We start from the raw sequence: 27,826 nt of genomic DNA on the forward strand, positions 1-27,826 counted from the left end.
GATTTTTAAACAGAAAAGAGACTTTTAATTAATTTTGATATTATGGATTTAACATTACTGTCACTAGGTCGCGGGTTCGATTCCTGCCCGGGACTGATTTTATCCATGGACATTTCACTCTGTATTTGGTGTCAAGCTTCGGCCTTCTCAGACTAACCTCACCCAGCTTTAGTTTTGGTCAGTAGCACGAGCCAAGGAGATAATTACACTTGTACTCGTAAGTAGTACCTACATTATAATATCTACCTAATGATAGGTAGTTTCAATATGCAATACATAAATATTGTAAAGCTCTTGTTTGTGTTATTTATTATTTGTTAATTAATTGTACCTTTATTTTATCTACAATGATTGATTTTATTTTTCGTTATATTATTTGTTAATTAATTGTACCTTTATTTTATCTACAATGATTGATTTTATTTTTCGTTGATTAGGTTTAGGTTTATTTATAAGTAGTATTTATTTTTGTACCATAAAGTAAGCTTACGTTTTCCCTGTGTAAAATTTTAGGTGTTGATAAAACTCGATTATTTTCACGTTATTGTTAATAAATAAAATTAATCGTTCACATAATTATATCATTAAAATTACCGTTATGTTCGTGATAAGTAAATCATAAGTATTTATTTTTGTACCATAAAGTAAGCTTACTTTTTCCCTGTGTAAAATTTTAGGTGTTGATAAAACTCCATTATTTTCACGTTATTGTTAATAAATAAAATTAATCGTTCACATAATTATATCATTAAAATTACTGTTATGTTCGTGATAAGTAAATGTTGTTTTAGATTGCTTTTGTTATGCTGTAATTTAACATTAATTTTGTAATCAAGCTTTAAATGTTTTTATATAAAAGAGTGATACCTACCTAACTTTGTTTGAAAAAATAATAAATTCATTAGATTTTTAGCCATTACTTTTAATTCTCATTTTACATTAATAATGCGTTCTGTTTATACCTAATTATAACAATTCAAAACCTATCTAATGAAAATTATAATATTCTACCAACTCTTTTGTTTTGATGTCAAAAAACTGCCCTCAACAAACTCATTCTTACATAACCTATCTAATGAAAATTATAATATTCTACCAACTCTTTTGTTTTGATGTCAAAAAACTGCCCTCAACAAACTCATTCTTACATAAATTCATACTAACTTATCAACTCAAAATAGAAAAGTCTTACTCAAAATACTTATTATAAGTTATTTAAGGTACCTACCTATCTTTTTATAACTCATTTTTTATTCTCTTACCCATTACTTTAAGGAATTTTACTTCACACTCCTATCTTTTTATAACTCATTTTTTATTCTCTTACCCATTACTTTAAGGAATTTTACTTCACACTTCTTTTTATAACTCATTTTTTATTCTCTTACCCATTACTTTAAGGAATTTTACTTCACACTTTGTAGCTTTAATTACTTAACTTAGATTGACGTCTTTATCTACATTATTCTCCTTTTTTTGTACTCTACATAATAAGTAGCTTTTCTCTATTAATATCGTTATTTGGTAGATACTTTATTACTGTCTATTGGTAGAGATTTTGTAATTTACTTTAAGAAGAAGTGAAACTTTTACAGATTTACAGTCATTAAATTTGGGAGTTAGCGCAGAAAAAAAGTTATAAAAGTAAAATAAATCCCTTCGTTCTAAAACATTACAAAATTCCTCATTAAATTTGGGAGTTAGCGCAGAAAAAAAGTTATAAAAGTAAAATAAATCCCTTCGTTCTAAAACATTACAAAATTCCTATTAATGAATTCATTTAATTTTGACATCCTTTGTAAATACTATTTTACTTAGGTTATTTTAACTGATTTTCTTTTCCTGCAATGCCTAATAGTCCGCTTTATCTATGTCCTAGTTTTCTTGTCTCCTTCCTCTCCAATTTCTTTTCTACCTCTTGTTTTCTTGCTCTACATAGAGCTGTCTTTCCTTCCTTTTCATCCCATCTCTGTTCTGTTTCGTTTTCTCGCTCTCTCCTCGAAGACTTCCTCTCCTCTTGTTTCCTTGCTCTACATAGAGCTGTCTTTCCTTCCTTTTCATCCCATCTCTGTTCTGTTTCGTTTTCTCGCTCTCTCCTCGAAGACTTCCTCTTTCTCTCTCTGTTCCTTACGTTCTCTTTCTATACCTTCCCTCTCTCCTGGAATAATTTTTTAACTGAGGATACTTACGAATTGGTTTTCATCCCGACTATAAGATGTATAAGATAGACGAAACTCCGAGTCGGGATGAAAACCAATTCGTAAGTATCCACAGTTAAAATAACCTAAGTAGGTAAAATAGTAATAAAATTACAAAATTCCTCATTTCTTGGAAATTAAGTTTCACTTTTGACTCTCTTTTTTCTTTGACCTTTCATAAATTCCCTCTTTCTCTCGTATCTATCTTTCTTTTTCTTCACCAATCTCTATTGCTCCCATTTCCTACCTCGACGCCCTCATTTCCTTGTTTTAAATCTCTCTCTCTCTCTCTCTCTTCCTTACTTCTGCACCCTCCCTCTCTTCCTTTCTCATTATTCCTCTCTTCTCGACGTCTTTCTCTTCTCCCTCTCCCATTTACCTTGACATTTTAAGTTAGTTTAACTGAGGATACTTACGAATTGGTTTTCATCCCGACTATAAGATAGACGAAACTCCGAGTCGGGATGAAAACCAATTCGTAAGTATCCACAGTTAAAATAACTTAAGTAAAATAGTAATAAAATTACAAAATTCCTCATTTCTTGGAAATTAAGTTTCACTTTTGACTCTCTTTTTTCTTTGACCTTTCATAAAATATTTATCTCTTTTAATTTACTAGATGCATTTGAAATAGCGTGGATATTTCTAAAAAAGTATGCTATCTATTCATAAATAATCAAGATTTTTGGAATAAATGTTTTGATGTTACACAAACATACACAGGTTGTGGCGAGAAACCATGTAGAACTAGGGAGCTTTTTTATAATAATAATAATGTCTAGTACCTAATAAATAAAACAGTGTGGTGTTAGCTTCCCTGAATGTGTGATGTTAGCTCCTGAAAGTGTGGTGTTAGCTTCCCTAAAAGTTAACCATGGTGAATCCTCAGATGGGTAAGCTTCTGGGCAGGAGATCCCGTGCTTAAGTTTAACAAATGAGGATAAAATTCCATGCCTCGGCTGGGATCGAACCCACGCCCTCCTGTTTACCAGGTGAGCGTCTTGACCACTACGCTACCGAGGCAGGTTTGAGTTTGAGGATTTCTAAAAGGGATTTGAGTTTCTAATTTCCCTTCCTTTCAACATCCTTTCCTTTTCCTTTTTCCAGGACGAAGCCTCCATCCCCATGTTCCTCACATTCCTTGAGAGCACCTCAGTTCGAGACACAATCAAAATGGTATTTCCTGTGGTGTACCTACCATAAAATATCTACAGTTCAAATATGAACTAGCAATGACATTACCTAGAGTTTATATGTAACTTGGTTTAATACAAGCTATATTATACTTGGGTGGGTACCTATCTCAGAAGAGACTCACAATTCATGAAATGCAATGGGGTCAAATTGATTCAGAAAAAGTAAAGAGAAAACATCATTGTAAAAATTGGGATTACACAGGTTTTACCTATATCTTAACCACTTCGTTATTGTATAAATTAATCATTTATTAAAATAAGATTATTGTTTGAATTCCAGTAACATACCTCGTTTTACAAATCAAAGCTTTGTCCATTTGTACTATGATAATTTCAAATGACACATTGTAAAATATTAGTGGGTGATTGGGTATCTGAAAACAATGGTAGTTCGTTTTACCTTCTTATCCTTTCAACTAATCTATTCATAAAACCACTTCATGTGTCAAATGAAAATCTTATTAAACATAAACTCTCAATTTGAAAATAAAAATAATCTCTTATTTCCATTATTTGATTCATAAATTAAATGTTAAATAACTATGTACTTTGTTTTACCAAATATTTTTGATGTATTTTCAATGTTTTATTATTATTTTTGTTATGTAAATAAATAATTAAAAAATATTTACTTGAACAATAATATAACCGAATGTGTGTGTTTGTTCGAATTTTCTATCTCAGGATAAAATCATTGGTTGTATATACCTACAGTACTAGGTGTTCTACTTATTTTTCCTTACAAAAGAGAAAAAGAAGATGAAAATGTAAAGAACATTTAAAAATATTTATTAAAATTACAAACACAATACATAAACATAATAATTGATACAATCAAAATGGTATTTCCTGTGGTGTACCTACCATAAAATATCTACAGTTCAAATATGAACTAGCAATGACATTACCTAGAGTTTATATGTAGCTTGGTTTAATACAAGCTATATTATACGTGGGTGGGTACCTATATCAGAAGAGACTCACAATTCATGAAATGCAATGGGGTCAAATTGATTCAGAAAAAGTAAAGAGAAAACATCATTGTAAAAATTGGGATCATAAAATATCTACAGTGAACTAGCAATGACATTACCTAGAGTTTATATGTAGCTTGGTTTAATACAAGCTATATTATACTTGGGTGGGTACCTATATCAGAAGAGACTCACAATTCATGAAATGCAATGGGGTCAAATTGGTTCAGAAAAAGTAAAGAGAAAACATCATTGTAAAAATTGGGATAATATTGACAAGCTCTTGCACAATCAGGCATCCAATTTATTTCTAGAAGCTGTGGTATAATTTCAGTATTCTGTTTGGTAAGCATTAAATCTGCAGCATACAAACTACGACTTTGGACATTATGACCAAGACCTAATGGTGGATCTTTCATTGTAGCAGCCTCAAATACGCTTCTGAACATGGTAACTATTATTCTGTTTGGTAAGCATTAAATCTGCAGCATATAAACTACGACTTTGGACATTATGACCAAGACCTAATGGTGGATCTTTCATTGTAGCAGCCTCAAATACACTTCTGAACATGGTAACTATTTTGCTTTCAATATGATCCCAGTTTTCACTAGGATTCTGTTTTTCAAATTCTATTTTAAAATCAGAGCATGGTAACTATTTTGCTTTCAATATGATCCCAGTTTTCATTAGGATTCTGTTTTTCAAATTCTATTTTAAAATCAGAGCACAACATTTTACACAAAGGTGTTTTATCATCATAGTTCATCACAGTGAAATGGATTTCATAATCATCAAACTTACTAAGTTCAAAAGGTTTATTGGCAAACCTAAGGAAGAAGTTCTTGTATAAGTAAACCTTCAGAGGTTTTACAGATTTCACTAAAACTACATAGCGGACATCAAATTTTACCTTGCCACTCAAATCATCCCTATAGAAAAGTATAGGATCATTTCATAATCATCAAACTTACTAAGTTCAAAAGGTTTATTGGCAAACCTAAGAAAGAAGTTCTTGTATAAGTAAACCTTTAGAGGTTTTACAGATTTCACTAAAACTACATAGCGGACATCAAATTTTACCTTGCCACTCAAATCATCCCTATAGAAAAGTATAGGATTTTCTATGTATTTTTGTATAATTTTAGGTCCAGTTAGGGCACTTTTGATCACCATATTGATGTTGTCAGTGATGTATGAATCCAAACTTCTTGCTAAGTTAAATGGTTTTATTATCCAGAGGTTGTTCAAATTCTTCTTCTCTCTATTTTGATAGTAACTCATGAACTTTAGTAATTCTGTTTTCAAGTTATAAGTTGTTGGTAGCCAATCAGGTGAGGTTTGGAGAGTAGTCTTTTCAATGTCTTTGCTATTTCTCCTACACACAATACTCAGCAAATCTTTAATTGTTAAAATGTATTCAAAAGGAAATTGATTTACAAATTTTGTAGGGGTTTCTTCAGCAAGTGTTTTAAAATCTTTGAAATGATGAGTATACCACAGGATATCAGCTTCTTCTTCATTGTCTACAATCACAAATCTAGGATGTGTTAGATTCTCACTTACATATTTGTACTCAGAGTAAACTTTTAGAATTTTGTCTTCATCTGTGATAATATCTGTCACGGTTGGACTACTTGGAAGGTGTTCTTCAATATGACCACTGGAAAAGTATTCAGCACCTGGCTCTATTTGGTTGAAATCTACCTCACAGTCTTACATATTTGTACTCAGAGTAAACTTTTAGAATTTTGTCTTCATCTGTGATAATATTTGTCACAGTTGGACTACTTGGAAGGTGTTCTTCAATATGACCACTGGAAAAGTATTCAGCACCTGGCTCTATTTGGTTGAAATCTACCTCACAGTAAGAATTAGGGAACCAAGGATGTAGCAGAACTTTACGAATATCAGGATCTTGATAACTTTCAACATAGTCAATAGTAAGAATTAGGGAACCAAGGATGTAGCAGAACTTTACGAATATCAGGATCTTGATAACTTTCAACATAGTCAATTGTAGCTTCATCTTCATACTCTAAATCACTGATTGGGTACAGAATGGAGTAAGCAATGCCCTCATTCAAATAAATGAAAGGTACAATTCTCATGTTTGGCTCATCAGAATGTTGTATTGCAGAACCAAACTCATCCATAATATACCAGACAGGTAAAAGAGTGTCTCCATCAGCTGTGGACTTTACACTGTATGTGTTATTGTACTTCCACATCTCATGAAACACTTGCTCTACCTTATCATCAGTATCACTATCTACATCAACACCCATTAGATTGGACATTCTTTCTAAGAGATTTGGATTGGAATATAAATCACTTCTTGCGGTGGTGATGGAATAAGTCCAGGCATGATCTATGAGAAAGATATTGGAGCGGTCACTTTTCTTGATACCATCTTCATTACTAACCACCACTTTGTATAGAGGGTCTGTCTCACCTCGTTCATCGTCATTGTACTCAAACCTTAGGACACTGAAATGATTACCAGCATCAAAGATATGATTCTGAAGTTTCTTACCCAATGTCTCCCAGAATTCGATGGGAATTGCATGCGATAAGAGCTGCTGTTTATGGTTATCTAGAAACTCAGAGAATGAAGAATCTCCTGCCATTTTATTGATAGAAAAACTAATAAACTGGAAAACAGGCAAAATTTTGGGAATTTGGAATGAGAACAAAAAAATACAAAAATTTAAATTTTCCTTTCTAACCTAAAATATTTTTCTTGTTTTCCTTTTTTCACGTGCTCGCGTGTTGTACACAACACAACTTAAAAAGAAAATAGCAGCCTACTGGTGTTGGATTTTTTGGCCTTTTTATTGAAAATTGAGTTGAAATAAATATTTAAATAGCTATTCAAGAAACAGGTCTCTAAAGGATTCTGCTTTTCTCATCGGAGAAACCGCATCCTGTAAGTACCGTCCTTTTCACTTTTGTCTATAGCTACGCATTAAGCTACTGCCAGGATCCCTATCTTCTAGAGACCAACTGAAAGCATGTAGGTACTACATGGCCACTCTTTTGTTTGTTATGGATTTAACATTACTGTCACTAGGTCGCGGGTTCGATTCCTGCCCGGGACTGATTTTATCCATGGATATTTCACTCTATATTTGGTGTCAAAGCTTTGGCCTTCTCAGACTAACCTCACCCGGCTCTTTAGTTTTGGTTAGTAGCACGAGCCAAGGAGTTCACCCATCTTGTATTTTGCAGCATGCTATGTTGCCTAACTTAAGTGATCCATTGGGAACTGAAGTAGTCCAATGTCCCAAGGCCCATTGGCTTACATGAAAATTATCAAGCATACACAATACACACTGTACCACAAACAAGTGTTAAGGTAAAAACACCTAGTCACCGTCTTCGTACCAGAAAATCGCATTTAATAAAATAAGCGCCAAAAATAAGGAAACGTGCCATTTTTGAGAACCCTGATAATTTTAAACGATTTTTCAGACAGATTGTGTTTAACTTCTCATACATCATAATCAGCTGGATGTTTGGTAAACATTGAAAAAAATCACTTGCAAAAATTGTCTTCGAGGAGAACCTACGCTTTTATCACAATTGTCTGTTTTTTTCCTTAAGAAACTGTGTTTCGGTACCTAACTGTCATGAATGTCTGAATACCATATTGAATCATGTATTACCGATTTCAATAATTATCAAGATTGTGGGAACAAAACAACATAGTACATTCTATTGATTGTCGTTGAAACTAGTGTTATGTACCTGAAGCTACTGAAATAAAGGTTAGAAAAGGAGCGCCAGTTAGAGCTAGAAATGTAGATATAATGTCAGGATAAGAAGTTCACATTCAATGCTTTCTCAAAGTAAAAAATATGTAATATGTATCTCACTGATATACACTAGATAATTATGCTCATCAATAACTCTAATATATATTTTTTTCTTTTGTCTCACCTGGGTACATAGCTTTAGTCATATTCTAATACCAATTATTGGAGCAGTATCCGATACTCATATATCTTAGATGTAAAATGGCAAAACTCAACATTAGAACAGCTATAGATCACTCGTATGAGGTACTGAACTACTGGAACCGAGTTACTATGGGAAGGAAAATGTAAATCCAAAATATTAGACTTGAAAAGAGCTGAAGCTTTTGTGGTAGAAAACGAGAACACTGCGTTATTTTATTAGTTATATATCAATGATTGTGATTTGCTCTTGAGTATATATTGAGGATTGCACAATTCCAAAGGTATAGTACCTACCTCGCAGTAATAGCTGCTTTTTTTTTTATTCTTTCTTCAGATTCCAACCCAGTGGAAAATGGAAGTCCTGTCAAAAACGAAAAAGTCAAAAAAAGGAAGTTGAATGACACAAGTACAGAGGAGACTGTGAAAGTTAAGAAGAAGGCCAAAACAGTTCCAAAGAAAGGCAGTACAAAAGAAGATCAGGAAAATGTATCAGTAGACATAGAAAAAGGAGCCAAAATTTCGAAAAAGAAAAAAGCAAAACTAAACAAGGGATTGGAAAAAAGTAAATTAAAAAGCTCCAAAAAAGTAGTTGTTTCAAAAGATGCTGAAAAAGAGACAAACATCATTTCAGAAAAGACTAAAAACAGTAGCAAAGTCCAAGCAAAACCTGAACCAGTTGAAAATAAAACAGAGCCACAAGAAAGTAAAAAGAAAAATAAGAAGCAACTGAAAAAAGGATTATTAGACAATTCAAATAATCTGAATGCTGAGCAGACAACCAGTAGTGAATTATCTGCAAAAGTTAATCAAAATAAAAAGTCCATTACTAAAAAAGGAAAGAAAACAGTCACTGGAGATGTTGATAATAAAGAACTTCCTAAGTCTGACAATGATACGATTCAAATAAACTGAATGCTGAGCAGACAACCAGTAGTGAATTATCTGCAAAAGTTAATGAAAATAAAAAGTCCATTACTAAAAAAGGAAAGAAAACAGTCACTGGAGATGTTGATAATAAAGAACTTCCTAAGTCTGACAATGATACCAACACAGAACAGAAATCTGATGAGCAAGCTAAAGGTTTTCCTAAACATTTGGAAAATGGCTCTGAAACTAAAGATGAACCCAAGTTTAACGAAGAGCAAGAATCACGCACTATCTTCGTAGGCAATTTACCTTTGAAAATAAATCGTGACAGAGTCACCAGCATGTTCAAACCATATGGTGAAGTAGAGACAGTCAGATTCCGCTCTGTCCCTGTAGCTGATATTACTCTACCAAGGAAAGCATGTATTAAGATGAACAAAGTCCATGAGAAGAGAACCAATATGAATGCTTACGTGAGGTTCAAGAATCTGGAAAGTGTTGAGAAAGCGTTGGAAATGAATGGACATGTCATAGATGAACATACCATTCGAGTAGACAAAGCACTGACAACAACTAAGAGCAACTCTCATTCCATATTCATTGGAAATATACCATTTGGTAAGCTTTTTTTTCCTACAGTCCATTGGTCATCGTGTACTAAAGTGTACTGGGTTTTCGCTCAATATTTCTATTTAAAACCTACTTTGAACTACTTTTCAGAGGAATCCTTAGTACAAGTGACTGATCCCTTTCAAATTGGGTAGAGTATTGGTCATCGTGTACTAAAGTGTACTGGGTTTTCACTCAATATTTCTATTAAAACCTACTTTGAACTACTTTTCAGAGAAATCCTTAGTACAAGTGACTGATCCCTTTCAAATTGGGTAGAGCTAACAAATTATCGAAATTTAATGACAATATTTGTTACTTGGAGGATTTTTTTTCTACAGCCCATTGGTTATCGTACGGGTTTTTCACTCAGTATTTCTATGAAAACCTCGTATGAACTATGTAGGTACCTACTCTTCAGAGAAATCCTTAGTACAAGTGACTAATCCCTTTCAAATTGGGTAGAGCTAACAAATTATCGAAATTTAATTACAATTTGTTACTTGGAGGTCTGTACACATTTTAAAGTATGATCATTGATCATCATGGGCAATCTCTACCATATAATTTTACCAATGCCTGCCTAGCTAAGTACCTATATCGATTTCTTTTTTGTATATTTCAGAGGCTGAAGAGGAAGAACTAAGAAAAGCGTTCGAGTCTTGTGGGGAGATCGATAATGTTCGTTTGATAAGAGATCAGCATACCAACATTGGCAAAGGCTTTGGCTATGTGAACTTCAAGGTGAGCTTCACAACGCTCGATTTCTTTTTTGTATATTTCAGAGGCTGAAGAGGAAGAACTAAGAAAAGCGTTCGAGTCTTGTGGGGAAATCGATAATGTTCGTTTGATAAGAGATCAGCATACCAACATTGGCAAAGGCTTTGGCTATGTGAACTTCAAGGTGAGCTTCACAACGCTGTCCTCTATCTTTTCTAAGTGATTTTATTTACATACCTGATAGAATATAATACTCTGTGCTTTGACAAAAAAGTCTCTACTTATATCCCAGATTCGTAGATTCGTATACCCCAGCATGAGAACAGGGTCTTGTTTAGGAAGATTTTTTGGGGAGAGATTGCCCAACCAAAAATTATTTCAAACCTAGTTGATAGCCTGCCTTGTAAGCTCTAGGTCACGGGTTCAAACAGATAACGTTCGTTGTCGTTCTCGGAACGGCCGGCTTTCTCTTATCCTGTCTTCCTCTTCTTTTCGATTTCAGGACTATAAGATCTTCACAACGCTGTCCTCTATCTTTTCTAAGTGATTTTATTTACATACCTGATAGAATATAATACTCTGTACTTTGACAAAAAAGTCTCTATATCCCAGATTCGTAGATTCGTAGATTCGTATACCCCAGCATGAGAACAGGGTCTTGTTTAGGAAGATTTTTTGGGGAGAGATTGCCCAACCAAAAATTATTTCAAACCTAGTTGATAGCCTGCCTTGTAAGCTCTAGGTCACGGGTTCAAAAAGAGGACAAAATGAAAATCATCAGCAAAGCGCAATGTTTGGCACAAGATATAGAAACACAAATGAAGAATGACTTGCGTAGTGAGATACAGAAGGGGTTAGTCAAATATGTTAACGCCCGAGAGGACAAAATGAAAATCATCAGCAAAGCACAATGTTTGGCACAAGATATAGAAACACAAATGAAGAATGACTTGCGTAGTGAGATACAGAAGGGGTTAGTCAAATATGTTAACGCCCGTCAAGAGTGGATCAAGATACAAAACATTCTCAAGGATATAGACAGGATTCGTCAGGAAATAATAGAGGAGAAGTTTGCAAGCCAGGGACCTGTGGAATGCAAGGTAAAACAAAACTACCTTGAGGCGTGTGCCCAGGTTGTGAGTCTGAAATGCAAGTTAGAGTGTATGAGTAGACGTAATGAAGATCTTTTCAATCAGATCAAGATAATACATGGTAAAATACATCATGTGGCTGCGCAGAATATTGCTTGTCAGGATCAGCTCAACTCGGAATATGAACAGCTCAAATATTGCATTAATGAAAAACTCAAGGAGATTAAAGAACAAGAGTTTTCCATTGCCAAATTCAGAGAGTACAACAAAAACAAAACACAATGAGTGGTATATTTTGGCTCATTAATTTTATTTGTTAAAATTCAATGAAATTTTCATTACAATATTCATTTAAAATTTTGGCTAACATACGGACAGCGTGTTTTGATTAGTCTATAGGTAGTTCTATACCTACTTATCGCTCATTATATTAAATTTGAATCTGGGCTACTTTGACATTCTATCTCTTACCCTGTTCAAGTGTTCACTGTATAAACCCTTGACATCTGACACCGTAAAAGGTGAACTGATTCCCATAAACTGTGATATTCAAGTTGGAAAAACTCAAATTCACGAAGCAAAGTTTTTGTTGATTTTCATTTGTATCTGTGTAGGAAAGTAGGTCATATTTTTGAACGCGCAATGCTTGCAAAACCTCTTGCTAAAGAACAAACGTTCCCATAAACTGTGATATTCAAGTTGGAAAAACTCAAATTCACGAAGCAAAGTTCTTGTTGATTTTCATTTGTATCTGTGTAGCAAAGTAGGTCATATTTTTGAACGCGCAATGCTTGCAAAACCTCTTGCTAAAGAACAAACTTCTGGAAAAGGAATAAAGAAAGAAAAAAAACTTTAAAGAGAGCATGTACTTTTACTTTACGTGATTTCTCATTCTCACCCTTCCAGTCTGCAGATGGCGTAGCGTTTGCGGAGTCAAAGATAGCCTGCCTTGTAAGCTCTAGGTCACGGGTTCAATCCTTAACAGATAACGTTCGTTGTCGTTCTCGGAACGGCCGGCTTTCTCTTATCCTGTCTTCCTCTTCTTTTCGATTTCAGGACTATAAGATCTCCTTTATTACAGATCTCTGGAAAAGGAATAAAGAAAAAAAACTTTAAAGAGAGCATGACGAGCATGTACTTTTACTTTACGTGATTTCTCATTCTCACCCTTCCAGTCTGCAGATGGCGTAGCGTTTGCGTTGGAGCTGGAGAACGTCTCTGGAAAAGGAATAAAGAAAAAAAAACTTTAAAGAGAGCATGTACTTTTACTTTACGTGATTTCTCATTCTCACCCTTCCAGTCTGCAGATGGCGTAGCGTTTGCGTTGGAGCTGGAGAACGTCAAAATCCGAAACCGAGAAGTCCGAGTGAAGCGATCTTTCGACAAGAACACCACCAATTCCTCCGGCCGATTCAACAACCAGAAATCAGTCAGTGGCGGAGGGTTTCCAAAGTTCAATAAATCCGACCGAAGTAGTGCCGGATTCAAGGGGAAACAAAACGGTGCAGAGAGGAGACTTGAAGGAAAACGGGATTTCGGAGCTCAGAAGTCGCCTGGAGGATTTAGGAGGCATGATGGAGGTAACAATGATTATTGAATTACAAAATTCACTTTTCATTGCGTTATGTATAAGGATACCTTTACTATGTGATAAGAAAGTATTTCAATTGGTCCAAATTCTCAAAATCGGGAAATGAGTGGAAATTTCCGTTTTAAGGTCACCTAAAAAGTGGTTTTTGACAAAAAAAAGTCTGTACTCTGTACGTATTGCATATCTTTAGATTACGAGAAGACCACACACATATACCTGAGATTTATCTCTTGTTCCAGGGAATGGAAGAATGACCAAAGTAATAATAGTTAATACCTACCTCTTACATTTGGAAACATCTTTTAGGACATACCACTTCATATTCCGTTCGGGTTTATTTCCAGGAGCGAGAAAAAAAAAAAAAAAGAGAGAGAGAGAAAAAACACCCGCTAGAGCTAGAAAGTGGGAATAAATGTGAGGATAAAATCACAACAGATGCTGTCCCACAAAAATTAGTAATAGGTGTTATGTCTTGAGAAACACTAGACAAATATCTAACAATAACTCTAATATTATTATTTTTTTCTTTTGTCTCACCGGGTACCCAGCTGTCATGAATTCTGAATACCAGATTGGAGCAGTAGCCGATATCATATCAAGATTGTGGCAAAACCAACATAGCACAGGTAAGATTCTGATAGGTACTGAACTACTGGAACCGGTTACTATGGGCCGTACAATGAAACCTCCCAATAATGGCTATTTAGAGGTTTTCCTTTTATTTAAAAACAACAGCTGTTATTTTTATTATTTTCAAGGTAATTTGCTCATACATATGGGGAATAAAATCCAAAGGTATAGGTACCTACCTAGTAATTAGCTGCTTGTTTTTAAATGGGGGAGGTGGATTCAGCCAAAGGAACGTCGGAGGTGGATTCAATCCAAAGAATGACAAATCTGGATTCAAGAGTAGAGATGGCAACAGATTCAACAATAGAGAGAATGGTGGCAGATTTAATAAGAAAGAAGGCAGTGGTGGAGGATTCAGGAAGAACATGGACAACAAGAATAGCTTCCGTGGCTCTACAGTGGAGGACAAGAGCAACAAGAATAACCAGGTTGGTAATAACTTATCATAAAAAGTTAACTTCAAATTTGATAGGAATTGTTTAAAAATAATAATAATCTTATACACTAATGAAAAAATTTTTGTACAAAAAAAAGCTTTGTGCGCCGAAACTGTAGTTCTTTAAAGAGTTTTAATTGAAAATATACAACCAGTGGACTGTTCCAAGAACAACTCCACACTTTTTACTCTCCATGTAAAATTATTGACGAACGTTGGGAACTTTTTTCTGCTTTTAGAGTTAGAAGTGTGTAGAAAATGTAGAATCTTTCGTGGAGTAGGGCCCAGGATCGTCCTGTACCTCAATTATTTTATTTCCCCCCCATTTACTTGTTTCAGAAAAAGAAGAAGCTGAGTTATGATGCCCTCAAGAAGTTTATCATAGCGAAGAAATTAACAGGTGGAGCCGAGAAGAAGAAAGGATTTAAATTTCTTTCCACTTAAACTGTACTGATGATACAGTGGTTTTGTCGTGGGTGGCAAGATTACCAGTTTAGCCACGGGAAGTTAAGCATTTGCTGAAAGTAGGTAGCTGTGTGAGTGATAGTGATAGTCTGGGAAGACCTTTTTTTAAGAGCTTTGATGGAGGGAACTAACTGCTAAGGTGTCATCGTCCCGAAATCGAAGAGAGAAGAAAGACGGGATGGAAAAAAGCCAGTCGTTCCGAGAACGAACATTATCCGTTCAGGATAAAATCCGCCTCGGGAGAAAATCGAACCCGCGGCCTAGCACTTATAAGGCAGACGCGCTATCAACCAAGCTAACTAGGCTGGCTCACCGTATGTTAAAATTTCTCGTGAAGTGCAATTCAGTGGCACACTCATTTTACTTTTAATGTTTTTTAGTTGTCTGATCATAATTTAGTATAATAAGTAGGTAGGCTATATTTATTATTTTTTGTACAACCTTCATTGACTTACTTACTTACACTTATTTGATTTGAATTACCTGAAGAAAATATCCAATATATTACATCTTTGTATTTAACAATGAATAAGTACAATTTTCTTTATTAAGTTTCTTTGGCATAGGTAGAAAGAGAAACCTATTGCTAAAACAGCTACCTTTACCAAACCAGAGAGTTATTCTTACCTAGGAGGTGCTGGTTTACTTTCTATTATTTTAAATATTATTATTACTTATCAATCTTATCATTATTACTTTTATTCTTTTTTTACATACTATTTTTTACTACTAAAAATAAGAAATCATAGCAAAATAATGACCGCCCCTGAGCTGGATTGCGCCCAGTTTATCAAGCAATGTAGTTTGCAACCCAAAGAACCTCTCCCTCGGTCTCGTGTCCCTACCTCCACCATGGATAAGTTAGATCAAGACTTTATCCTCTTCATGAGCTTTGCTTTCGATAGCCTGGAGAAGTTGAAACATTCCAAACACCTGGAGGTATGCAAGCTTTGGTTTAACAAACTTTGTTCTGAACATTACGATAGCATCTCCGCCAAACAAACAAGGAACTTATATCTCTCCAGACTCCTGCTTAATATTCAGGATGGGAAGTTCAATCCAGAGTTCCTGGTACCCCCGCCCTCTGGTGATGGCTTCTTGCCTTTCTGTGAGAATATATCCATGTGCCACTCTGATGATATGCAAGCTTTGGTTTAACAAACTTTGTTCTGAACATTACGATACCATCTCCGCCAAACAAACTAGGAACTTATATCTCTCCAGACTCTTGCTTAATATTCAGGATGGAAAGTTCAATCCAGAGTTCCTGGTACCCCCGCCCTCTGGTGATGGCTTCTTGCCTTTCTGTGAGAATATCCATCTCCGCCAAACAAACAAGGAACTTATATCTCTCCAGACTCCTGCTTAATATTCAGGATGGAAAGTTCAATCCAGAGTTCCTGGTACCCCCACCCTCTGGTGATGGCTTCTTGCCTTTCTGTGAGAATATATCCATGTGCCACTCTGATGTATGTGCTCCTAATATACCAGATAGTGAACCTGGTATCACGAACCAAGACATGAACCTATCCAACTATCAACACATGTCAGAAGATAAGAGAACCTATGTGGCAACTAAACCCATACCTAGTGGTCTAATGAGTTATGTAGCTGTCACTATAGGAGGTGATACACCACAGTGGGTGAATAAGGCAGGGGAACCTCTGCCGTTCCCTCCAAGTGGGAATATGATCAAAGTAATCACACCAGAGCCTACAAATTATAAAATATTCGTCAACCAGGGCAGATTACAACTAAATGAAGAGGAAATGCTACGGGAGAGAAAGAAAGCTATTCTAGCACGACGTAAACCTTATGCGGAGAGAACTAAATTGATTCGATTCTATGAACAAATCCTAACGCGTATCGATGAAGAAATTGAACAACTAAGCAGCAAGACGTGCTATGCGGAGAGAACTAAATTGATTCGATTCTATGAACAAATCCTAACGCGTATCGATGAAGAAATTGAACAACTAAGCAGCAAGACGTGCAGTGAAAATAAAGATCCTTTCATTGAACGTATGACAGAGAAGTTACAGAATGATCTCCTTGCACAGAATACAGACACCATACAGAATATCAATGATGCAGTAGAGCAGAGGAAAGCCATACTAAGCTTGTTACGCAACAACATTGAAAGTCAAAAGAATAATATCTTTGAGAAACGAGAAATAATTTTGAACAAAATTGAAAAGTCAATCGAGGAGGCGGAAAATGTACGAAATGAGACCGGATTCCAGTTCATAAAACCACACAAAAATATTTCGATTGACGAGACTGATTATAAATCAACCATCTGGGGAACGCTGTTGAACGAAAAGATGCACCCAAAACACGAGGCTATATTGACCAAGAAATATTGTGCACAGTTGGTGAAGGTTTTACAACTGTTACTCAAAGAGGACAAAATGAAAATCATCAGCAAAGCGCAATGTTTGGCACAAGATATAGAAACACAAATGAAGAATGACTTGCGTAGTGAGATACAGAAGGGGTTAGTCAAATATGTTAACGCCCGTCAAGAGTGGATCAAGATACAAAACATTCTCAAGGATATAGACAGGATTCGTCAGGAAATAATAGAGGAGAAGTTTGCAAGCCAGGGACCTGTGGAATGCAAGGTAAAACAAAACTACCTTGAGGCGTGTGCCCAGGTTGTGAGTCTGAAATGCAAGTTAGAGTGTATGAGTAGACGTAATGAAGATCTTTTCAATCAGATCAAGATAATACATGGTAAAATACATCATGTGGCTGCGCAGAATATTGCTTGTCAGGATCAGCTCAACTCGGAATATGAACAGCTCAAATATTGCATTAATGAAAAACTCAAGGAGATTAAAGAACAAGAGTTTTCCATTGCCAAATTCAGAGAGTACAACAAAAACAAAACACAATGAGTGGTATATTTTGGCTCATTAATTTTATTTGTTAAAATTCAATGAAATTTTCATTACAATATTCATTTAAAATTTTGGCTAACATACGGACAGCGTGTTTTGATTAGTCTATAGGTAGTTCTATACCTACTTATCGCTCATTATATTAAATTTGAATCTGGGCTACTTTGACATTCTATCTCTTACCCTGTTCAAGTGTTCACTGTATAAACCCTTGACATCTGACACCGTAAAAGGTGAACTGGTTCCCATAAACTGTGATATTCAAGTTGGAAAAACTCAAATTCACGAAGCAAAGTTCTTGTTGATTTTCATTTGTATCTGTGTAGGAAAGTAGGTCATATTTTTGAACGCGCAATGCTTGCAAAACCTCTTGCTAAAGAACAAACTACACTTGGGACTTACACATACATCGATCTCACACACGCTACACTTTGATCCCAAAATGAGAACCTGTTTTTTCTGAGGTATGGTGAAAGGGTCTTTACAAATGTAGGCATTTTCCAAGAGAACTATTTTCGTAGACCAGGGTGGAGATTTTCCAAAGAAGTCGTACGTTTCGTTCAAGTTACAAAGTTCACACTTGAATGTGAGAATAGTTTCTGTGACGTCACCAATGTTTTCGGATATGTTAGGATTATTTTGGCTTGCTGTTGGTTCTACAGGTTTATTTTGATTTTCTATTGGTTTCTCAAGATTCTGAATAGGATTATTTCGGCTTGCTGTTGGTTCTACAGGTTTATTTTGATTTTCTATTGGTTTCTCAAGATTCTGAATACGATCCGGTGCCTGAGGGATTTCAACTTGTGTTTCAGTCATCCCTGAGGGTTGTTTGTGCTCCATGGTCTCCATAGAATATTTCCGCTTGATCAAGAATGATCTGAAAAATAGAGGAACAATTTCCGGGATTATTTTGGCTTGCTGTTGGTTCTACAGGTTTATTTTGATTTTCTATTGATTTCTCAAGATTCTGAATACGATCCGGTGCCTGAGGGATTTCAACTTGTGTTTCAGCCATCCCTGAGGGTTGTTTGTGCTCCATGGTCTCCATAGAATATTTCCGCTTGATCAAGAATGATCTGAAAAATAGAGGAACAATTTCCTTATGAAAAATGAAATCAGCATTTCCTTATGAAAAATGTTGTAGACGAAGGAAAATTTGTTTTTGGATGTTGTCTCAGTTTTGCAAACATATGTGTTAGCCTAAATTTATACAGGATTTCCCAATTTCCCCTAATACTTCGACTTGAACAATAGATTTTTCATACCTTTTGTAACAAATAAACAGAAACTTACCTCAAACTCCTAAAAAAAACGCTGAATCTCGTGAGATTTAATCTGCTCTACACTTCTCTCATAAGTTAGACATGTTAAAGAATGCTCCGATGTTCAAAGGAAAGCAAGGGAATAAAGCAGGTGCTGCAGGACGGGGTAAATCAGGAATTCTCAGAGCACAGGCTGCCAGAGGAAGAGGGAGGGGAGGTCCCCCTCAGAGAGGTGGTCGGGGAGGATGGGGAGGACCATCTAGAGGTGGACGTTAAGTCAAACTTTGGTTTTGTCAATTTAACTGTACTTGTACAGTGTGAAGTGTATCTCATTCCTTTTAATTTTTGGACTGTCACAATTTGTTATACACTAGTGATTAATGTCACTAAATTCAAACAGTTGAGTTGGAGACGAATTGTAAATACCTAATCAATTGCCATCATCTGTATCAACATGACACTTTTATTTTTTTAACACAGATGTGAGTTGAACAAATAAATGCAGCTGGTTAACTTACCTATCTGTATTTTTTATGGAAGTTTATCTGAGAACCAAGAACCTTTTCTCAAATTGTACTGGAAACTATCTGAAATCTATTCACATTGCAATTGCAAACTATGTCTACTTCTGTAAAGAAAGGAGTGTTTCCAAGATCCTTTTCTCAAATTACACTGAAAGCTGTGTGTTATTTATTGTTTTTAAGGTTCACAATGTGAAAAAGTCACTAAGATTATTTATATGAAAAGTTCTTTGGTTAACTCTAAAGGTGTGTCCAAACATAGTTAACAGCCATCAATTGATTTGCACCAGTACTTTTTACTTCTCAAAACAATTAAAGGGAAATCACATGTGATTGATATCGTTTACTTTATAAAATCCTCCTAGAGAGTAGAGAATGAATTCAGGATTATTTCAAGTTCTATTTCAAAATACTTAGTATGATTGAATGTCAGATAAATTTGGTCATCTCAAACACCTACTATTTGGGGGAAATTTTTTTGATCCCATGCCCCAGTTGAAAAAGTAGGTAGGGCACACTCATTTTACTTTTAATGTTTTTTAGTTGTAATTGAGTATAACAAGTAGGTAGGCTATATTATTATTTTTTGTACAACCTACATTGACTTACACTTATTTGATTTGAATTACGTGAAGAAAATATCCAATATATTACATCTTTGTATCAATGAATAAGTATCTAAGTACTTATTCATTGTTTATTTAAGTTCTTTATTGTGTTTCTTTGGCATTCTTTGCAGAAAAAAAAATCCTTTTCCTTTGGCATAGGTAGAAAGAGAAACCTATTGCTAAAACAGCTACCTTTACCAAACCAGAGAGTTATTCTTACCTAGAAGGTGCTGGTTTCAAGTACCATCAAAAGCATAATTTTATTTTTATTGGGGAGTAGAACCTCCTAGATTTTTTTTTTTTTTTTTTTGGATTATCTTCATGGACGATCCTTGGGGGGGGGGAAATTTTGCCACACACCAAGTGGTAAACCTGCGCTTTTCCTTTGGCATAGGTAGAAAGAGAAACCTATTGCTAAAACAGCTACCTTTACCAAACCAGAGAGTTATTCTTACCTAGAAGGTGCTGGTTTCAAGTACCATCAAAAGCATAATTTTATTTTTATTGGGGAGTAGAACCTCCTAGATTTTTTTTATTTTTATTTTTTATTTTTTTTTTTTTATTTTTTTTTATTATTATTATTATCTTCATGGATGATCCTTGGAGGGATGGAAATTTTGCCACACATCAAGTGTTAAACCTGTGAGGCACTGCTGCAGGGACCCTTATAAACCAGTGGGGAAAAAAGCACTTCTCAGAGGTGCTTTTTTCGTTTACGACTTTTATTTCCTCACTCCACTCTGTGAACCAAACATCGCCGCGTAGGCCGGTAAGCCGCAGTTACACCACGATCCACAGTACTGTAGAAACTGCAGTTACACCACGATCCACAGTGCCGTAGAAGCCGCAGTTACACCACGATCCACAGTGCAGTAGAAGCTGCGGCTAAACCACGATCCACAGTGCTGTAGAAGCCGCAGTTACACCACGATCCACAGTGCTGTAGAAACCGCAGTTGAGCCGCACAGTGGTCTTAACCTCAATACCTTTTACGGCATTGCCAGTTGGCACAAAACTCATTTTCTACGACGTGTTTTGTGCAGTTTCAAGACACGATCTTGGCAAAGAGTTTTTTCTTGATTCCCGTTATGTAAAGTGTTCAATTGCCACACATCAAGTGTTAAACCTGTGAGGCACTGCTGCAGGGACCCTTATAAACCAGTGGGGAAAAAAGCACTTCTCAGAGGTGCTTTTTTCGTTTACGACTTTTATTTCCTCACTCCACTCTGTGAACCAAACATCGCCGCGTAGGCTGGTAAGCCGCAGTTACACCACGATCCACAGTACTGTAGAAACTGCAGTTACACCACGATCCACAGTGCTGTAGAAGCCGCAGTTACACCACGATCCACTGTGCTGTGGAAACCGCAGTTGAGCCACACAGTGGTCTTAACCTCAATAGTATTGAGTCAATACCTTTTACGGCATTGCCAGTTGGCACAAAACTCATTTTCTTAGCCGCGCTGCATTGCACAGCGGTCCAGTGTTGCCTAAATGGCAGTCTTGTAGAAACCGCGTTGCTGTGAGGAGCATGTTGGTCTTTTTCTTTCGTAATTTTTAGAAAAATATCTTTCGTTTCTTATTTATTTTTCAATTTTTTCCCTCCTTTCTATTTTTTTTTTTAATTTTATTTTATTCCCAGGAAAATAACATTTTTTTTTCTCAATTTTAAATATATGTAATTCGGCGTGAGAAATTTCGCGAGCGTAGGTAACTAAAATAGGTACCTAGGTATTATTTACGATCTAATTAAAGAAAGTCGATCGGGTACCTACATGTGCGTTTCTTTCTGTTGGGATAATAGATAAATTTTAATTTATTAATTAATTAAATACCAAAATACCTACATATTTAGTCCACTTCTAAATTAAAATGGTTAAACAATTTCAATCGTCCTTTCTGTAGTCTAATTAAAATTTAATTTTTTCCAACTATCAAAATCAAAGTTGAGTGTTTTCTCTGTGAAAGTTTTCTCTTATCAGCTCTTATCAAAATGATGGCCGACGGTGTTTTAGTGGGAGATGGCACCTGGATGTTGAAGGTCTACGTTACGGACCTCCAAATCGAGAGGAGCCTGCGGGTGAAAGGAGATCTGCACATTGGAGGAGTCATGCTTCGACTTGTGGAAGATTTAGGTGAGTAAAAAAAAGCTCACCCCCAAAGGATCTTTAGCTAGAAAAAAGTTTCGAGAAAAGTTCCACACAACAGGAGAGCAGAGGATAAAGTCAAAATAGCCATGATGATCGCCGACACCCGAAGCGGATTAGCGGATAGGCAACGAAAGAAGAAGAAAAAAGAAATCGACATTTTGGGGAACTCTCTACTCCGGCTGCGGCCTTTGCCGCCTCAAATGCCGCAGTAGGTAGGTATCCACTTCCATACACAAAAAGGCTAATCCGAGGCTTAATCATAGGGCAATTAACAGCCCCAAAGGATGGGTTAAGCTACTACGAATTTATCCACTTCAGATTGCCAGGATACCATCGAAGAAAATTCGCTTTTGTCTACGCTGGGTCTCTTACGTATTTACCTACCTACCTAGTCGGCACTCTCTGATATTCTTTAATAGATCTTTAATAGGTACCTCTGTACCTAAAAAATATAAAATAAAGTAGATACTTGTAGGTACCTATGTAAACAAGTATGTGTGTATCTAACTCTGTGAAGGAAAATTCGCTTTTATCTACGCTGGGTCTCTTACGTATTTACCTACCTACCTACCTAGTCGGCACTCTCTGATATTCTTTAGATCTCTAGGTACCTCTGTACCTAAAAAATATAAAATAAAGTAGATACTTGTAGGTACCTATGTAAACAAGTATGTGTGTATCTAACTCTGTGAAATTTACCATGAAAGTCAACCCGAGCATGAAGGAACAGTCACTGAACATTATGCTACGTCTGATAAGAAAATACACGATAAACATAAACATTGGCAGTTTTGTTTAGAAAATAGGTATCGTTTATCATACATATAAACATTTTATTCGAGCTCTGGTTATTTCTGAACTATTTAAGTGTCTCGAGAGAGCAGTTTTGTTTAGAAAATAGGTATCGTTTATCATACATATAAACATTTTATTCGAGCTCTGGTTATTTCTGAACTATTTAAGTGTCTCGTAAATAATGGAAATCACTGGGGAAAGGTCGCTACTCTGTACCTACATAATAGTTACTCACATGATACCTAGTAGCTACTCTTTTGGTTCTGCAAGACCGATCGCTACTCACTTGGCACCTAATAGCTACTCATTTGCTCTCACAAGACGGAGTTTGCTCTCTCCTACACCCTAAATTCAACATTCGTAGTATGTACTTCAAAGCACAAAGCACATTTGCTACTCTGTACCTAATAGTTACCTACTCACATGATACCTAGTAGTTACTCTTTTGGTTCTGCAAGACCGATCGCTACTCACTTGGCACCTAATAGCTACTCATTTGCTCTCAGAAGACGGAGTTTGCTCTCTCCTACACCCTAAATTCAACTTTCGTAGTATGTATTTCAAACTGCAAAGCACATTTTATTTTACCTACATTTACCTCTCGGGGAACGAAAAAGTTTGAACAGAAAACTTCCGCTCTGGCCAGGATTTGAATCCAGCTTAGCCTTGCACCTCTGGCAAATAGTCACAATTGTACTCGTGAGGAAAACTATTGCCTACGGGTATCTCTTGGATACCTTCTGCTACTCCCAATTTATATCTGACTGTGGTGTAGCTATCACCACTGTTTTGGGATTGAAGAAGAGGTGCTATGTCCAAGTCCTTGGAGTGAATAAGTCTGACACCTAGAAATAGAAGTATTTAGATGTGTAGGTATTTCATAAAAAAAGAGGTGCAATAGAAGGAGATGAGCTGAAACCCCAAGAGTAAAAGTAGGTACTTATTTCAATAATAAACCAATTCTTTTAATGAGGTGCAATAGAAGGAGATGAGCTGAAACCCCAAGAGTAAAAGTAGGGTGAATGTACCAGTAGTCGACTTTACACCAGTAGTCGATCACTCGGTCATGTTTAGTTAATTTTAAGCTATAAACGTAAGAGGTGCAATAGAAGGAGATGAGCTGAAACCCCAAGAGTAAAAGTAGGTACTTATTTCAATAATAAACCAATTCTTTTAATGAATTATGTTTTTAACTTGAGGATTAAAAACCAATGCACTCAGGCTACGCTTTTTATACATCCTAAGTACTAATAGATAAATAGTACATACTGCTTTTTTTACATCCTAAGTACTAATAGATTAATAGTACATACCTACCTGATATGATAAAATTTGTTTTTTATGTGGTAATAAAAATATACTAACCCAATGCAGATAGTCTAGGATCTCTTATTTCAATAATAAACCAATTCTTTTTATGAATTATGTTTTTAACTTGAGGATTAAAAACCAATGCACTCAGGCTACGCTTTTTATACATCCTAAGTACTAATAGATAAATAGTACATACCTACCTGATATGATAAAATTTGTTTTTTTCTGATATGATAAAATTTGTTTTCTATGTGGTAATAAAAATATACTAACCCAATGCAGATAGTCTAGGATCTCTATAGATGAAAATATTTTTCTTATCAATCAATATGTCCTTTACTTTCAATTCAAAGCTAGAATCATGTTCATAAATAGTGGAGCATGGAACAATTTGTTCCAAGTCTTTAATTGTTCCATTAAAATCACAGTTTTTGGCTAGATTTTGATTAGGATCAAATACAACTCCTGCTGTCAACACATCTGATACATTGTCAATGTCTATTTTTCTCCGAACTCTGTACATCTTTAAATGTTTTATGAAGTTGTGAATATCATTGACATCACATTCTACGAGTAAGATGTCATTGTATTTGTAGATGATACTATCATATAAGATTCTACCCTTTGTGTTGAGGAACATGGTATACAGACTAGAAGTGTTATCTAGATGATTGATGTCATTTGTCATCAAGCCTTGAACAAACTCATGAACTCCTTCGCCTGAAAGTCTGACCAAACCTCTGGTTGGCAAACTTTCATATTTCATTTGCTGTACATTTGTACTACTAGAACTACATGTTCTACTAAAATGAAAGTTACATTTTACTCTGAGTCCTTCAGGGTTGCAACATTTCAATCCATCGAAGCAATGGATTGCGTTTTTGTTGATCTGAAAAGTCCTGAAAACATTTTGTCTTGTGAGCTTTCTGAGGGATCTAAGAAACATTTAAATTATATATTTTTACTCTCAGTCCTTCAGGGTTGAAACGTTTCAATCCATAGAAGCAATGGATTGCGTTTTTGTTGATCTGAAAAGTCCTGAAAACATTTTCTTGTCTTGTGAGCTTTCTGAGGGATCTAAGAAACATTTAACCGTTTTCTTTCAATTGTACTATAGTTACCTTCGCATTAATATGCCAGAATATTTGTTAGAATGTTCCTGATAACTCGGTCTTTGTCAATGAAACAGGAGCAGCAAAATCACCAACCCAACAGGCGGACTTTGGTTTGAACTTTTCCAACTTTTTCTTCAAAAGTTAAAGATTGCTCCAAAACTTCCAAAAGTCCTTATCAAATTTTTGTTTACATTTTGAATTTTACTTCACGAGTTGTACCACTGTCAAGGAGGTAGAACAGATAGGATAAGACTTTGGTTTTTGGTTTGAACTTTTCCAACTTTTTCTTCAAAAGTTAAAGTTTGCTCCAAAAGTCCTTATCAAATTTTTGTTTACATTTTGAATTTTACTTCACGAGTTGTACCACTGTCAAGGAGGTAGAACAGATAGGATAAGAACAGGGTCTAAAGTGCAGCTGAAACTGAAATGGGATCTTCATTTTGTAAAAATTATCGTAAGCAAAATCAAGTGAATAAAATTTCATTTTTTACTTGAATCCTCTTAGATACGTTATTTTCACTTTAAAAAATGTAAAACTAAATAGTTTCCACCCAAAAAATAGAAAGAATTCATTTTCGGATTTTAGAGAAACGGATACGTTATTTTCACTTTAAAAAATGTAAAACTAAATAGTTTCCACCCAAAAAATAGAAAGAATTCATTTTCGGATTTTAGAGAAACAATGATGGCCGCTTTTTGGCTTCACTTTTTATACCTATTTCCTGCAATCCGGAACTAAAGGACATCCTTGAGACGCGCCTGCGCACTGCGCAGTTTCAACTTTCAAAACGTTTTGTTTTGTTTTTGCAAAAGTTCCGCTTTTTCCTCCTTTTCAAAGATTTTGTAGTTTTTGTACAAGAATACAAGAAAATTGCCGGTGTTTCAGTAAAATTTGAAAGTTCAAGTGCTTGAGTGCATAATTTCTGACCTTCTGTTAGAGCAAGGCATTTCTTTTCCAACTTTTTCTTCAAAAGTTTGCTCCAAAACCAAAATACAAAAGTCCTTATCAAATTTTTGTTTACATTTTGAATTTTACTTCACGAGTTGTACTACTGTCAAGGAGGTAGAACAGACAGGATAAGAACAGGGTCTAAAGTGCAGCTGGAACTGAAATGGGATCTTCATTTTGTAAAAATTATCGTAAGCAAAATCAAGTGAAGAAAATTTCATTTTTTACTTGAATCCTCTTAGATACGTTATTTTCACTTTAAAAAATGTAAAAATAAATAGTTTCCACCCAAAAAATAGAAAGAATTCATTTTCGGATTTTAGAGAAACAATGATGGCCGCTTTTTGGCTTCACTTTTTATACCTATTTCCTGCAATCCGGAACTAAAGGACATCCTTGAGACGCGCCTGCGCACTGCGCAGTTTCAACTTTCAAAACGTTTTGTTTTGTTTTTGCAAAAGTTCCGCTTTTTCCTCCTTTTCAAAGATTTTGTAGTTTTTGTACAAGAAAATTGCCGGTGTTTCAGTAAAATTTGAAAGTTCAAGTGCTTGAGTGCATAATTTCTGACCTTCTGTTAGAGCAAGGCATTCAGAACACTCATCATGTCTATTGGAATCCCCATCAAACTGCTGCATGAAGCCGAGGGCCATATAATCACATGTGAAACAACCAATGGAGATAATCCGGAACTAAAGGACACCCTTGAGACGCGCCTGCGCACTGCGCAGTTTCAAAACGTTTTGTTTTGTTTTTGCTTCGTTTTTGCAAAAGTTCCGCTTTTTCCTCCTTTTTTAAAGATTTTGTTCAAGAAATTGCCGGTGTTTCACTAAAATTTGAAAGTTCAAGTGCTTGAGTGCATAATTTCTGACCCTCTGTTAAAGCAAGGCATTCTGAACACTCATCATGTCTATTGGAATCCCCATCAAACTGCTGCATGAAGCCGAGGGCCATATAATCACATGTGAAACAACCAATGGAGATCTGTTCCGAGGAAAATTGGTGGAAGCTGAAGACAACATGAACTGTGCTATGGCAGATGTAACTGTCACATTCCGAGATGGTAAAGTCAAACCCATGGCCAATATTTACATCAGAGGATCCAAAATTAGATTTCTCATTTTGCCAGACATGTTATGATAGTTAGGTTGTTGATTTGTATTAGATAGTAAAGGGAAACCGTTTATATTGTAAATAAATAAATAAAAAAAAACATTACGTAAGTACGTACCTATGTCTCAGTCTGGTCTGAAAGTTCGAACACAAAGCTGATTGTTTAAATTTATTATTGCGATTTGGGAAATACGAACGACTCTCGTAGGTACCTATTACTTACCGGCTTTAGTACCCATTGCAGGAATGTGGAATGGCACCTCTGGGTTAAGATGGGCTACTCAAGAGTAGACGGGCCCTAAAAATTTTTCGATTTTTATGACGGTCCATTGTGGTACGCGCCAACGCGGTGATACGTAC

General features: G+C 35.5%; 6 protein-coding genes and 2 long non-coding RNA genes across 9 annotated transcripts; 4 read left to right on the plus strand and 4 right to left on the minus strand.

Annotated features, from left to right (window-relative positions):
• Positions 1 to 2,596: 2,596 nt before the first annotated feature.
• LOC113465699 lies at positions 2,597 to 3,881 on the plus strand. Its single transcript, XR_003390322.1, has 2 exons — positions 2,597 to 2,921; positions 3,597 to 3,881. It is a non-coding gene; the product is annotated as an uncharacterized LOC113465699 (long non-coding RNA).
• A 576-nt stretch (positions 3,882 to 4,457) lies between these two features.
• Positions 4,458 to 7,055, minus strand: LOC103505027 (tubulin--tyrosine ligase-like protein 12). Of its 2 annotated transcripts, XM_026820440.1 has the most exons (5): positions 6,335 to 7,055; positions 6,230 to 6,258; positions 5,447 to 6,075; positions 5,026 to 5,276; positions 4,458 to 4,822 (listed from the first exon to the last, which is right to left on the minus strand). In XM_026820440.1, exons 1-5 carry the CDS (start codon positions 6,996 to 6,998, stop codon positions 4,560 to 4,562), a joined length of 1,836 nt encoding a protein of 611 aa, XP_026676241.1. In that variant the 5' UTR covers positions 6,999 to 7,055; the 3' UTR covers positions 4,458 to 4,559. The 2 variants fall into 2 exon arrangements, with proteins under 2 accessions (XP_026676241.1, XP_026676240.1); XM_026820439.1 differs by lacking the exon at positions 6,230 to 6,258 and having other exon boundaries at positions 5,447 to 6,083; positions 6,314 to 7,055.
• Positions 7,056 to 7,649: 594 nt separating this feature from the next.
• On the plus strand, positions 7,650 to 15,073 carry LOC103505030 (RNA-binding protein 34-like). The gene is made up of 9 exons (XM_026820431.1): positions 7,650 to 7,726; positions 7,843 to 7,889; positions 8,665 to 9,084; positions 9,234 to 9,815; positions 10,592 to 10,710; positions 12,918 to 13,197; positions 13,757 to 13,834; positions 14,004 to 14,266; positions 14,614 to 15,073. The coding sequence occupies exons 1-9, from the start codon at positions 7,650 to 7,652 to the stop codon at positions 14,716 to 14,718; spliced, it is 1,971 nt and encodes a 656-aa protein (XP_026676232.1). The 3' UTR covers positions 14,719 to 15,073.
• A 394-nt stretch (positions 15,074 to 15,467) lies between these two features.
• Positions 15,468 to 18,040, plus strand: LOC103505031. The gene is made up of 4 exons (XM_026820441.1): positions 15,468 to 15,678; positions 15,878 to 15,955; positions 16,089 to 16,570; positions 16,661 to 18,040. Exons 1-4 carry the CDS (start codon positions 15,496 to 15,498, stop codon positions 17,637 to 17,639), a joined length of 1,722 nt encoding a protein of 573 aa, XP_026676242.1. The 5' UTR covers positions 15,468 to 15,495; the 3' UTR covers positions 17,640 to 18,040.
• On the minus strand, positions 17,925 to 18,482 carry LOC113465289 (cysteine-rich DPF motif domain-containing protein 1-like). Its single transcript, XM_026820433.1, has one exon. The coding sequence runs from the start codon at positions 18,480 to 18,482 to the stop codon at positions 17,925 to 17,927; it is 558 nt and encodes a 185-aa protein (XP_026676234.1).
• Positions 18,483 to 18,597: 115 nt separating this feature from the next.
• On the minus strand, positions 18,598 to 19,002 carry LOC103505028. Its single transcript, XR_003390321.1, has 2 exons — positions 18,936 to 19,002; positions 18,598 to 18,718 (listed from the first exon to the last, which is right to left on the minus strand). It is a non-coding gene; the product is annotated as an uncharacterized LOC103505028 (long non-coding RNA).
• A 4,636-nt stretch (positions 19,003 to 23,638) lies between these two features.
• LOC103505032 (putative transferase CAF17 homolog, mitochondrial) lies at positions 23,639 to 25,586 on the minus strand. Its single transcript, XM_026820434.1, has 4 exons — positions 25,414 to 25,586; positions 25,243 to 25,330; positions 24,566 to 25,106; positions 23,639 to 23,823 (listed from the first exon to the last, which is right to left on the minus strand). Exons 1-4 carry the CDS (start codon positions 25,419 to 25,421, stop codon positions 23,639 to 23,641), a joined length of 822 nt encoding a protein of 273 aa, XP_026676235.1. The 5' UTR covers positions 25,422 to 25,586.
• Positions 25,587 to 26,785: 1,199 nt separating this feature from the next.
• Positions 26,786 to 27,493, plus strand: LOC103505034 (small nuclear ribonucleoprotein Sm D3-like). Its single transcript, XM_017442234.2, has 2 exons — positions 26,786 to 27,026; positions 27,328 to 27,493. Exons 1-2 carry the CDS (start codon positions 26,959 to 26,961, stop codon positions 27,491 to 27,493), a joined length of 234 nt encoding a protein of 77 aa, XP_017297723.1. The 5' UTR covers positions 26,786 to 26,958.
• Positions 27,494 to 27,826: the final 333 nt, after the last annotated feature.

This window comes from Diaphorina citri, unplaced genomic scaffold (assembly GCF_000475195.1).
Source record: "Diaphorina citri unplaced genomic scaffold, Diaci psyllid genome assembly version 1.1 scaffold146, whole genome shotgun sequence".
NCBI lineage: Eukaryota > Metazoa > Arthropoda > Insecta > Hemiptera > Psyllidae > Diaphorina > Diaphorina citri.